Source organism: Urocitellus parryii, chromosome 11, assembly GCF_045843805.1.
Source record: "Urocitellus parryii isolate mUroPar1 chromosome 11, mUroPar1.hap1, whole genome shotgun sequence".
Taxonomy (NCBI): Eukaryota; Metazoa; Chordata; class Mammalia; order Rodentia; family Sciuridae; genus Urocitellus; species Urocitellus parryii.
The window spans coordinates 90,713,774-90,728,261 of NC_135541.1; the positions used below are offsets into that span (position 1 = coordinate 90,713,774).

Here is a 14,488-nt window from a genome sequence, read left to right on the forward strand (position 1 = left end):
CCTGAGTCATTAATTAGGTCTGCTGACACATTTCAAGTCTTGCTGACAGCTACAAGGTAAAGGACTGTGACCTCACCACATCCTCTCAGGATCCAGAAGCTCCCCAGAATGATTCCCAGGAAAAAGCTTTAGAAGTTGTAGAATTAACTTGATGATCAGATGTATCACAGAGAAGCTGAATCCAGGTCTGACGGGCTAAAACTCCCCCTTTGGTTTTAAACAGGCTAAAACACCAAATGGTATTAATTCCTTTCCTAGAAAGGCTAATTTAGAAGCGTCATGGAGCTACTTGATCTGCCAAGACACCTGGGTTTGAATCTTTGCCAGTATTTCATATCTGTGTGACCTTGGGCAAGCCAGGTCATGGGTTGGAGGCTCAGCGATTCTGGATTTCACCTTCTATCTTACCCAGGGCTCCAAGGAAAAGATGCGAAGTGACTTTTCTACGTAGTTTGTTTTGGCACTGAGACCTCTCACCATCTGGCCCTGTGCCTGGGTCATTATTGGTAGTTCCACTGTGCCCAGAAATTCTGGAACTTTCTGGCACAGCCAGAATCTAGTGTGCTTCAAAAGAAGTTTTATTTTGTTTTTCTGTCACTATTTCCCCCAATCTGGTCTAAGCAATGGCACCTAATGAGGTACAGGATCCCTTTCTGACCTCCATCCCGAGACTTATTTGTTACTTAGAATTAGGTGCCTTCCAAAGTCTGCCAGACCAGGCAGGTGCATAACATTTCTAATCAGAGTCCAACCAATCCCAGAAAACACGTTTCAGTGAAAAATGAAGTGACTAATGGACTAAGTCTAAATGATTTGGGACTGGGTAAAAATTCCATTTTCCTGGTTAAGACCATGTGGAGCTGTTAAATTCACTTCTGAGATTGTTTATGGGTTTGCATATTAATCTTCCTGAATGTATACTTATTACTCTATCTATAATTTGCTGAAAAATCAAACCATGGGTAAAAAAAATACATAATCTCTCAAATATATTCAAAATAAAAAGTGTAAATATGTACTGGGGGTCCCATAATTTGGGACCCCAGTACATATTTCATAGTTCATAAAGGAGGGAGAACAACTTTTCTTGAGGGCCTACTCTGTGCCAGGCTCACGTATAACTATTATAACACTTATAACTATTCTTGTATTACAGAAAGAAAACTGATGCTCAGAAAAGTCAACAGTAGAGTTAGGGTTTGAATCCAGGTCTGACGGGCTAAAACTCCCCCTTTGGTTTTAAACAGGCTAAAACACCAAATGGTATTAATTCCTTTCCTAGAAAGGCTAATTTAGAATCTGCAGTTTTTCACCTTAATCTAATAAATAAACCTGATTATGTTTAAGGAATTCAAAAGGATGGCAACTGCCCAAATTGTCAGCAAATCCATCTGACAGTGACAATGATAATGAGGACCAGATGTGGCTCTAAAAGAGCCAGGCACGATTCCACTTGACACATGCTTATCTCCGGTGAGTGTTTCACCAGGCTATGAAGTCGGTGTAATGACAATATTGACTGCTGAGGTCTTGCCTGGAAGAGGTGGGATCTGAACCTGGATAGTGAGTCTGACTTCTGGGATTGTGCTTTCTTTAATAATCTCTCTGTAGTTGTCAAAGTAAGTAGAACAAAGAAGGTCACCTAAAAACCAGCTACCAGCACACGGGAACTACTGGATGGAAGACAAAATATAGGAATTTTACAAAGACTGTGCTCCCGTGTTAATGGACAAGTAGAGAGGGACTGTTCCAAGCACAATGGGCAGTGGTGTGGATGGTGATCCAATCCAAAGTCTAGAAGTCACGGAGATGTTAATATGTGAAAGTGATAAAGACACCAATGGAATTAGCTCCTCAAATAAAAGGAGGGCTGTATGGCAAATCATATCAGAATGAAAAGAGGGGATTTTCTGAGCACAGCGTGAGGGTAATTTCAAGCAGAAACTACAATGGAATGGGCCTTTCTTTCCTGGTCCTTAGAAGAAATGTGTACCCACCTCCTTCCTGAGATGGGCAGCCTGCAGGCCTTAGCCCAGGAAGCAGGTCCCCAGTCCTCTGGCTGTTGTCATAATTTCCTATTACAAACAATGAATCAAAATCGGGGATGGGGGAGGGAGGGTTGGGTTGTGGCAAAGAGGTAGAGAGCTTGCCTAGCATGCGTGAGGCACTGGGTTCGATCCTCAGCACCACATAAAAATAAAGATATTGTGTCCAACTATAACTAAAAAACAAATACTAAAAAAGGGGGGGAGGGGCTCAATTTCTGAGGCTGGTGTCTTTAGGAAATATCTGTTTGGGGTTTTCTTTTAGGGGTAGGAATAGTGTAATAGTCCTTAATTCTACTGATCATCAATCGTTTAAATCACTATTATCAAATAGTTTCTTTGTGACTATGTAAGCTAAAAAATAGCTAATCTCTCTCTTGCTCTATTAAGCATGCAGGATAGGGTAATGGTTATTTGGGCTCCAGGTTGGAACCCAGCTCTGACATTTAACAGCTGTGTGACCTCAGCTGTGTACCTCAGTTTCCTCATGTGAAAATGGAGATGTTATAGGTTATACCTTCTGAGGTCATTGTAAGTGTACCAAACGACAGCCCTCGGAATAGTGGTGGCATATCATAACTATAGATAGATGTTATTGGCAATGATTGAGTTTATCTTTCAGTTGACTCACAATTTAGGTGGCAATCTTGAGCTAAACCCAACCAAAATTAGGGCTTGTATTCCCATGTTAATTATGAAATTGGCATATGTGAGTAATGTCATTATTCAATGGAAAGAGTCTCCAACCCTCAAGAAATCAATTTAATTCAAGTAGTAACTATTTATTGTATTGACATATTTACAAAATATTACAAAGTAAAATACCACTCTAATTCACCATATTACACAAGGGCTGCATACAGGCAAGACAAAGTATATGGAAAACACTTACTTCTGTCTTTGGTATTAGAAATCTACACAAATCTGCAGCATTTAAAGTTTCCAATACAAAGTATTAAACAAAGATAAAGTTGTAATCAGTAATGTCATGAAAAGGGGCTTTAATATCCTCTGCTCTGAAACCCCCAGTCCAATGAAATGCAACAGGAAGACCACACACCATTTGTAAAAGCGGAGTCTACTGACTGAAATAAACAACACATGCTACAACACTGTACACAGGAGCATTTCAATTTGTGTGACACTGTGCTCTCCATAATAACATTTGGCTGACAGTAACAGACATAACATTCCCGAGACGAGAGTCACAGGTAAGACTTTATAGAGAAGAAATCCACTCCAAGAGTGCACCTTGGCAGTGTAACTTCACTATACAGAACATTTTGTAAAATACATTTTCATGATAGTTTACACATATACAAAGACTTAACTGGTTTTAGCAAATGATATTTTTTCTAAAACACAATCACAGTTTACATAATTCTGAGGTAAAGGTCTTGAGTCTATCCTAGATGAGAAGACCTAGCCCATGAGGGTCTCTAGATGGGGATGTGTCCACTGAATATCATGTTCTGGCACCTAGTGGATTGGGGGAGAAGGCAAGCTTTAGTTACTTCATTTCAGAGAGGATCCAAAATTTCAAAACTCAACGTTCCTAGTTCAGCTCTGTGAAGTTATAATGCTTGAAAACAAATTTTTCCCCCAAACAAGAAACACTCTCCAAATCTTGTCAGAACATGATTTCTACCATGGAGGAAGTATTTCATCAGGAAAGGGCCAAGTTAGTGTCTTAATTGCCTCAACTGGGGACTCTGTGCATCCCAGGAAGAACATATTTAGACCCCTCACATAAAAAAGAAGTGCAGGCCTGCTAAAATAAATCCACTTCAAAACTCATCTTCCCACCAGTCAGTACATGTCCAGAAATGCCTGCAGATGGGAAGCCCATAGAAGCTCAGTGAGCTTCCTTCTGTCCCAGAAATGCATGAAGGACCCAGGTATGCTTTCCTTCCAAAATCCTCAACAAAGTAGTTTGTGCTATGGTAGAAAAGAAAGTAGTCTTAGAGTGGTTTGTGCTGCTCTAAGAAAATGTGGGAATCAGCAGATACGTTCCAGGTCTTTCCAAGAGGGGAAGAAAAGGCATATGTTATAGATACTGCTGCTATGAAATGATTTACTATAGATTATAGCCCTTGGTCTGTTTCTGTAAACAATGCCACCTTACTCAGACTATTGGCAACTATTCATAATATGCCCAGCCAAGATTATTTCATCAAGTCAAGTACTACCAAAATAACCCTATGAAGTAGTGAAGGCTGTGAAGATTTAATATGAAGACACTCTCTTTCATGTGCTTTCCCCCCTCTTTTTACAAAGATGTCTGCAAATATAATCAAGACATCAAATGAATAATTAAAACCCTCTGGAATATATTCCTTATGATGCAAACCAGAGCATTTGCCTCATACGTTTATTATGAGTAACATCTGGGGGTAAAAGTGTTTGCTGGGCAATGAGTCACTTGTTGGGCAATTTAAGACAAGTAATTCTGGATCTTTCCAGTAGGCTGGATCCTACCCAAATGGCAGAACTCTAATTTTTCTTCATGCTGAGAAAAGCAAAATTAAAATTCTGCTTCTTTGTGCCGTCATAAACCCTGGTGAATGGAAGGTGAGAATGAAGTAAATATGCATTAGGCATTTACTAATGGTGGGCATTTAATGGTGTCTGACCCAATGAAGTAAAGAGAAACGTGAACCAATATGTTTGCAGGACTCTTTTTAGAAAGAAAAGCTTTTGGCTTTGCCCTGGCCCCTGACAATGACAGACTGGCAGGCTGTTTCTTGCACAGCTCTAGGCAAACCATTAATCTGTCAGTACCAAACATCTTTAGAAATCCCAGCATTAAGACTTAGGAGGGGAGAAGGAGGGAGGATATTGAACAGCCAGAAATTCAGCTTTTTAAACACTTCAGTTAATTCATAATGCTGTGCAGGCTTCTGTTTATCCCTTCGCTGAGATTTCTGGTCCAGGGTCCAGTGCTGGATTGGAATTTATTCATCCTCTTCCACATATGTGGATGGAAACCAGCCCACCTAAAAAAGAAAATCAACCAACATGATGTTGCATCTGGCATTTCAAAGGATTCTACAAACAGCCCTTCATTTTCATAATATCCCAATTAGACTGGGGTTTTATGCTCACTATAGGTAAAGACAATGGGTTTAACTATTCTTAGAAGCCTAATAGATTGAATGATAAAAACAGAGGAATAAAGTAAGCTTCAACAATGAGTTAGAATCTGTTAGCACACACAAAAATATGTAAATTAAGTGTAACACAGGTCTCAAGTACATAATGACTCCTATTTCTGCTGTAGAACTGGTGTAAAAGACAGTACCATGTCCCATTCTTTCCAATTGGGATCCGCAGCTCTTACTGATATCTGACACTCCACATAAAGTACAGGCTCTGTGGCTGAGGTTCTGAAAAGAACTGAAATACTCATCAGCTCTTTCCTAAACAGGAAGCCCTTCAGCTTGCTTCCACGAACATTCTTGATGTCACTATGGTATTTATGCAACACGTTTTCAGTAAGGCATGACACTGGTCTCTAGGCCAGTGGTGGGTGGCATGAAGTCTGCCCCACAATGGATGTCCATCATGCCTCCCACTGGTCTGCTTCAGTCAAGGGCACAAGCACTTGAGAGCCACAACTCACCCTGCCGTTCACTTCTCCTCTCCACCAGCCATTTGCACTCATCTTCGTGTAAATCTTCACCACATCTCCTTTCAACAAGGAGAGTTCTCGCATATCTCTTGCACAGAAGTCATACCGAGCGATGGCGATGCCTAGCACTTTCGGACTTAGTACTGCAAAGGAAATAATGGGAGTCAGAGTGGACATGGGGTGGGTGAGCAGCCATAAGAACCCAATCAGAAGAGTGTGACTGATGCCACCAAAAGCACAGCTGTGACTTCATCACAGCCAGTGGTGGTGGCAGACAAGAGCTTGAAACAGCACAGTGGCCATTTCAATCAGCTGTGGGCGAATGCCTTTCATAAGTTTCAGTCACTGTTCTGCTTTCACATTCTTTGAATTTTTAAAAACTAATTTTTGGAAAAAAAATAAAACTAGCTAGTATCTTGAGTTACTATCTGAAAAATGAAATAAAAAAACCAACTTTTGCAAAAAGCTGCTATGGTGGCACAGTTGTCTATTTCTAACTAGAACCTCTACGGTCAAGCTATATGTTTTGTCTAGCATCTACTTTAACTGATTCTCAAATCACTAAATTTTTCACTCTCATGAAAGTCTGTCAAATTGATGTCATTACTTCTAATTAAATAGCATTTGCCCTCCTAACCAAACTTTTTATGTTAAGACTCTTTGGGGATAAAACTAGTTACTGTTTTATGTGAGAGTGTGAAAGAAGTTTCATAGAAAGAATACAAATACTCCCTTAAAGAAACCTTTAACTAAAATGTCTAATCAAAATAAGTTGTCCAGGAATTCAACTCCTGTATTCAGAGATTTTTTTGTTTGATTTAATATTTTTGAGCCCTCCTTTCTCTGAACAGAAAAGTCCATTCGAGCTCCACATGGTTGGAGTCTCTAGAGTTTCATAACCAGTTTTATATCAACTTCTCCACCTGTTGCTCTTTGGGCTCATAAACTGTTTTCAATTATATGTTCAGTGATTCTGAGAATCACTCATTTGAGATTGGTGGGACTTTATAAATCTTAAATGGTGAAGGAGCTTCAGTGTAAGAGAAAGACTGGGAAGCTCCATCCACCTGTGTGTTTAACGGTTCCCAGTCCCCAGGCAGCCACAGCTATGACCCATGTTGCCCTGGAAGAGTGTGCCCACTTAGCGACAGGGATCTCTGGCCTATTACTTGTGGCTTTGTAATGACAGAAATGTTTTTAGTCTCCAGGTGTCGATCAAAAGATAAATGAATGGCAATGCTGTAGATTTCAGAACTGTAAAGGGAGTAAAAATGGGTCATTTTATTTTACTGTTCAGGACACAAACCATTTTAATGGTTTTCTTACTGAAAACTGTCCCATTGCCGGGGCACTACTCTTAGAGTCAGAGCACATAAAAACACCCCTGTGATGGAAAAACCCAATCATCAACTTAACTGTGTGACCTTGCACAGGCCTCTTAACCCCTCTAGGCCACATTTTTCTCATCTATAAAATGAAAGGTTTGTACTAGATGACTTTTAAGGTCTTTCTATTTCAAAACTCTATGATTCTATTGGGACTTACAGGCTAATTTTTTTAAAACCTGTAAGACAAAATATTTTACCTAGCCATAATGTTGTCCCTTCAATGCCACATAAATAGCCATTAAACTCTCTAGCTAATGACAGAAATCAAGGCCAAAATGCCTGGGCAGAAACCAAAGAGATGTAGGATTGATAGGCATCCTTTCAAGCAATATGCACTGAATTTTATACTTCTATTTGAAAGTAAAATTACGATTTGGGTTCTTTTTATTTTCTTTGTGGAAATACATAAGCACTGTCTTTTCTGGCCTAAAGTTTCTAGTCTTCAAAAAAATATTAATGGTATTTGCAGAATACTTCATCTCCCTTTATACTTCCAGTCCCCATCCCTTTCCCACCTCTACCCACAGACACATTATAAAATGTCTCATTGAAATATATGGCATGAGCACACACGCAAAAACCAGAGAAGTGAAATGTCATGACAAACAATGACTTTATGACAGAGAAGAGTAAAGTGCATGGTGGTAATGGAACTCTAGGGACTGTCTGTGAGGAGATGTATCTATATGAGAAGCCATACACAGAAGTCAAAATATTTTATTTGCAAACAGAAGCAAGCTGGAGAGACATATAAAAGCAGTAAAGCAGTACCTGACCAGAAAGGAGTGGAAGAAGGGGGAACAAAGCTGTAGTCTGGAGGAGTTACAAAAGAAAAGCCACAGAACAAAGAGGGGGCTTAGAGAAAGAAAGAAAAAGAGAGAAGCAAAAGAACATTTAGGAATTGGTTAAAAAAAACTCAACACAACTATTTTGTTGTCTGTAATCATAAGATAATTATCACATCCAAGTTGCAATATCAAGCTGCGTTTTCACCCATTGCTCTACTCTCACTGTTTCTGAATGAAGAACAAGTCGGACTTTCACATTTTGACATTTTGATTCACAGGAATTCCATTCAGAGTGGTCTATCCTTTAACAGGCAAACACTGCAAACCAATTCCACGTTGCCACCTTTGAACTTCATCCATCCAAGGTTGTTCAGGGACAGCCTCCTCATTTTGATGTGGTGCCCAATTTCCACTTTGTTACAACAGTAGGAAGGGGGATCCCATAAATTCTTGATGTAAAATGTGTTTCACATCAATACTAGTGTGAATCAGTAGTGTCAATGAAATATGCAGAACCCATCGAAAATTAAGAAAACCACCCAATTTATTAGGAACCACCCTCAACTCACAATCAAGCATGTACATCTCAGGTTATTTTCAAAAGAAGAAAAATGCAATTAGAAATGATAACCACCCTGAATTTTACCATCTCTGGCAAATAAAGTACTTATATCCTCCCAATTATAAAAAATGTACAGAAAAGTTTTATGCATTTGGATGCTCAAAACTTTTTACTTTACACTCTTAATAATAAGAGCTAACAACCTTTATCAAATGTTTATCAAGTTTTAGATATCATGCTCAAAATATTCAGTATTTCATTTAATCACTACAATAGCTCTAGGAGGAAGATATTAATACTATTTTCCCTTTGTATCTGAGCAAATCCAGATTCATACCCAGGCAGTATGACCCCAGGGTCCATCCTCTTAACTGATGCTGCGCTACTCTGTCCGCACCTTCTCTTCTGTTGCAGGTACCTCCACAGACAAATGCCATTACCATGAACAAGGAAGGCAAGGGTTATAAGCTTCCTCACAATATTCATTCTTCCTTCTTCCATATAATAGATCACTCAGTTCAACTATGTTCACCCAGCAGAAGATTGCATTTCCCAGTCTCCCTGCAGTTTGGTACATCTATATGGCCAAGTTCCTGGTCAATGATATAGACGCATAAGTATCAGAAGGTAGCTTCCAGGATCGTGAAAGACAGCAGAAATGCGCCCTTCTTTTTAGTAATATATTCTATTCTGCTATGTGGCATGTGAAAGCTACCATCTTGGTCTATGAAAAGGAAAGCCTCTCTTTCAGGCTAACAGAGCACATGCTTGAAAGAACCTGAGTTACTAAAGAGTTCCTGGAACAGAGATGACCTGCCCTTCTCTCCTGCCTGGGCTGACTACCACTAGGTTTTTACAGGAAAGAGAAACTATCTATCCTACTCAAGCTGATATTGTTTTGTCTTCCTGTCACCTGTACCTAGACCTAATATAAACTGTTACAAAAAGTTTTCCATAACCAAAGATGAGGTAAAAGTGGGCCAAACAAATACCAAAAAAAAAAAAAACCAAAAAAAACCTGGGGACCGAGTTTATAAAATCTTCTGCCTCTTTTCAGGAAATGGCTTGACTTTGAGAGTCACAAAATTCTCTGAGAACTAAGTTTCTTGTCAAAAAGGGGTTCTCGGAATCCCTAATAGCAGTAACCTGTTGAGGGGATTAGCAGACCCCTGCCAAACAGACTGGCCATGGGACCTGGGGGAGAGTTCAGTTGCTCTTAGAATCACAGATCTTGAAGCCTTCACATGTACAGGGACACATTCATGACACACATTTCTTGTGAATGGTCTCACAAGTTCACTTTGTACTTGCCCCGATGTATCAAGGTTCTTTTCTATTCCATTTGCATGTCCTATACTTTAATACATATAAGTGTGTTGGTATATATACCATCACAAGTAATTTGATAAAATGCCCAATGATAGCTATGCAGTAGAACTGGTATCTTTTCACTTTCTTGAGACCATGATACACCCACTGCTAGAGACAGAGAGGATGCCATTTCTAATAAATAGCACACACCTTACTCCGTTATTGGCAGAAAATCTGGGGCCAATATTCCTATCTCATGTCTGTGAGAACATAAGTCAGAGGACTGCATTCAACATATTACTCTGGCAGATATGAGAATCTTTCTTCTTGGAGTGTTTTCTAAGTGTCCATCCTTGATTCCCTCTCCGGGACTACTTCATTCAGAAAGAAATAAAAAAAGACTATATTTCTCCAAATTTTCTAATGAAGGTAATTTAAAACTACAGTCTGAAATATAAGAAGAGATAAGTTATCTCTAAAAGGGAAAAATGAGAAATCAATAGAAGCACAATTAAGTGTAATTTAAATAATCTCAACAATAGGTAGATAAATTAGATAGATAACCTGTCTATAATCTTAAACTATCTAACTTTCCTGAATATGGGTAATGCTTCACTAAAGGACTTGAATATCTGTTTCAATAACATAATATTAGAGTGCTACCCTTGTCTCTAAGACTCTTATAATTATGTGCATTCATGTCAAGTATCTAGAATTCAAACATCCTTAAATCTGATCGAAAATATAATTTCAACTAAATAGTAGTTAGCCTGCATGGTTAAGCTTCTGCACCTCTGTGGGCTTCATTAAAACATTTCTTTTCCCCCAGTGAGTGAAACAGATTCTTGGATATGCCTTCTGAATCTCTTCTAAATTCCAGTCCGTGACTTTCAATGTTTTCATGGTATTGCATGAAGTAGAGCCACTTTCCTGGATTCAACATGTCTGAAACAAAACTCAACACCTTCTTCCTTGGAGTCTAACTCAACCTCCCATTTTTTTTCTTCCCTCCTTCAATGACTCCATTAAATGACTCCCCTGCACTCTTTTGAACCACCCTTGCACAAAGGAAGTATACTGTCATGCTCTTGCTGTGGACTAAGTCAAGTGCCTTCTACTTTTAATCCTTCACTAATTCTCAGTGCCCCCATTAATTCTAACCTCAGACAAAAGCCGCTCAGGTGGTCTTTTGTTTTTTACTTTCTTTCCATCTGTTCTAAATTCAGCCTTCCAGATACTTACCCAAAACGGAACTTCTCTCATTCCGTTTGCTAAATTATGAAATTTAAACTCTTGACCTGAATTCCACAACAATTCATAATCTGGCTCCTACTGCCTTTCTAAACAAATCTGCTATAGTTTTCAAATATGAATTCTTTTCACTTAGATCTGCTTCTTACTCCCCCTTGAAGCCCTTAGCTATATTTACAACCCAGAATTTCTCCATATTTTGGAATACAGGCTCCTGTCCTGGGTCTTAGCTAACCTTAACTTGCCCCTTTCTCAAAAGCCCAGCTCTGGTACCTCCCTGAGCCTTTCTGACCAATTGAGACCATATGTGACCCCTCTTTGTCCTTTCCTAGATATCTGTTAGGCACTTGTACCATAGCACTTCTGGGTTCTATTATTTAATGACTGAATGTACTCCAGTTTGTATCACCAATTAGACGTTGATTGTGGAAGGCAGGGGTCAGTTCTTATATGCTTCTACAACCCCAGCAGGATGGGGACCAGTGCTAAGCAACCAAAGTTGCAGAATGGACAGGAATCTCAGCAGGGTATTTAATTTTGCAAGTTCCTTGTGTCTCCTCCTCCTGTTCATTTAGCTCATCTTTTGCTCACTTAACTGCTCAATAAGACTTCCAACAAAGGCTGGCAAAACACAAAGGAAAGTATGTGAAATATATTCAAGTTATACCCCAGGCTTCCTGAGAGCCATAATCTATCAGTGATATTCCTACAATAACTATAATTTTTTCAAAGATGCTGAACAGCTATTAAATACTGTATGTCTCACAGCATTAACCACACTACATGCCTGAGGAATCTTCCTAGGAGTAAAAGGTTAATCAGTTTCTCCTGCCACCCAGCGTATAGCTGTCAGCCAAACATTTTAAGGATTGGTAGGGATGCTTTCTACTTTTCTACCCGTGTAGCATGACTTACTGTTGATACTCTTCCTATAAGTCAATTTTCACTGCCTTTGGGTCCTTAATTCCCTAGAGATGGAAAAATATTATTTGAATATCTGGCACCTACTGAGACAAGAATAAAAGATAACATGTTTCCCTAGGAAAGTATGGATTTAAATCTAGACATAAACAATATCAGAATACAGCATTTGATAACATTAACTTGCAATATGTTTTAACTTGTAAAATATATTTATATCTATGCTGAGAATATATCCACCTGTGTCTACACAGATATGCAGATGTGCAGTCCCTTCATCAAACTCCTCCTACTTCATCAGGTTCACATCTAACACAAGAATTATTGGTAGGATAGGACTGTAGTTGTGGCTTAGTGGTAGAATGCTTGGTTAGTATGTGTGAGGCACTGGTTTCAATACTCAGCACCACATAAAAATAAATAAAATAAAGGTATTCTGTCCATCTACAACTAAAAAATAATTTTATAAAAAGGTAGGTGCATGTCTTGGAATAGAATTAGGAAGAGCCCAGGAACAATGACATTTAAGTGGGAATACTTATGTGGTTGTCATCTTCTGGACTCTTCATTCACTGCCTAGTATTACAGGTAACCTCCCTGCTTGTGCACTATGTTATTTTGGAAACTTCTTGAGAGACTAACTCTTATCTGTATCAATACCCATGTAGATAATATTAAATTAATATCTAGCCCTTTTTGATTGAAGTAGTCATTGGCAAACTGCATGCTTCAGTTAAGAGTCTAATTTCCCTCCATCTTCAAACACTTTCATATTAGCACAGAGGGGGTAAGAACCCAGCTCAGAGAGACCCTGGAGGCAGGGCTCTGGTGATTTCACATATGTGTGACACCTGGCTCTCAACTGGGCTAATGTTCAAAGAGAGTATTATTATCAATTGAGTGGCTCATCATTTAGTGGCTTAATGTTTCAATTAGGAGCTATTAAGAGCACAAATATTATTTATCAACTTTCCAAGTTAAACAAACAAAACCTAAAGTACTAACATTCTCTAGTGGGAATAGAAGTTAAATAAATAGGGAATAGAAGTCATCAGCATAGCCATAACTGATTGGCAAATCATTAGTGGATATTATTCAGTTTTAAGATTTGACCAAAAAGAAAAAGTCACAGAATACAGAAGTATGTCAAGTGAATGAAAAGAAGAATAGGTTAGCAGTAGAATAAAAATGTAGTAGTGATGATCTCTCATGCCTGTATTTCCATAGTCAAGGCTAACCAAGAATTGCTTTAAAGTAGTATGATCTGCCTTGATAAGGTACTAATGTTAATGAGCAAATGAAAATATGCTCAATTTTCAGTAATATTTGAAATTTGTACAGAGAAGAGGCTGGGCTCAAACACTCTTTTTTTTCCAGATCTGACCTATTTTAAAAATTTTTAATATTTTAAATTTTTATTTGTTCTTTTTAGTTTTACATGACAGTGGAATCTATTTTGATATATTTATACAACCATGGAATACATCTTATTCTGATTAGGATCCTAGTCTTGTGGATGTACACGATGTTGAGATTCACTGTGGCGTATCCATATGCATCCATGGGAAATCTATGTCAGATTCATTCCACTGTCTTTCCCATTCCTACCCTCCCTCCCTCCCCTTCGTTCCCCTTTGTCTAATACACGGTCAATCAACATTCTTCCCTAAGATATTGGTTATCAAATGCTAAAGTATTTTTGAAATAACAGTTATCCATTATGTGTATCAGAGAACTTCAGTTTAAGCATTCACTAATTATTTGCTGTTAGTTTAGACATGATCCAATATTCAGTTTTTAGATGTAACAAGAATATGCGTTCACACTCATTTAGGTAACACAAAGCAGTTAGCAAGGCTATCAGGCAACTGGACCAGTCATATTATCAGCACAGTGACCTCCTGCATTGGCTGCCCTGCAGTGTCTAGCTTTCTTCCTGAAGACCTCTGCTCCTGTGTGAGATGCTTTGATGAACAGGCCAGGAGGTTCTTTTTGCCAAGACGGTCTACAGATGGCCTAACAGCAGAAAACATGCTGAGAATTTAATGAATGTTTAATTTAAAATTGTGATCCTTACCCTGATTTTATTTAGAGCTCAGGCATGTCTTCTTTTTAAACTCCCAGCAACATTCACAGACATAGTATCAAATGTCTGCTCCTTTAACTCTCCCAAATAAAACCAACTAAAACTCCCTTGTTTAGTGTGTATTGTATATTTTATATGTTATCACTAAAAATAGGAATAATTCAGATTGGTTTCACTTAATAGAGGGCTGACATCTGGTAAATGGAAAAAAAAATGTCTGTTAATGCGAAATTAAACATAGCAAGTAAAAGTGATGTGTAGGACACTAGGAAAAAATAAACTAAACAGTACTTGGTATTCAACGCTACACAGTACAAACACATAAAGCTATTAGGAAAATAAAATAAGTACAGTCTTTCCTATTGTTTTGGAAAATTACATCATTTGACATCACTTTGGGATTTCAGATTGTTTATAGGCATATAGTTTGTCAAGATGTGAAACTGATTCTAAATCCATATTCTTTAAAAATAAAAACTACTATTTATTAAATTACTAAGGTAGC

General features: G+C 38.4%; 1 protein-coding gene across 1 annotated transcript in view; it reads right to left on the reverse strand.

Annotated features, from left to right (window-relative positions):
* Positions 1-5,310: 5,310 nt before the first annotated feature.
* Vav3 (vav guanine nucleotide exchange factor 3) overlaps positions 5,311-14,488 on the reverse strand; it is a 357,495-nt gene continuing 348,317 nt past the window's right edge. The window contains exons 26-27 of the mRNA XM_077791577.1: positions 5,668-5,819; positions 5,311-5,559 (exon numbers count right to left, since the gene is read on the reverse strand). Of these exons, the coding sequence (XP_077647703.1) occupies positions 5,311-5,559; positions 5,668-5,819 (401 nt within the window). The remainder of the gene's footprint in view (positions 5,560-5,667; positions 5,820-14,488) is intronic.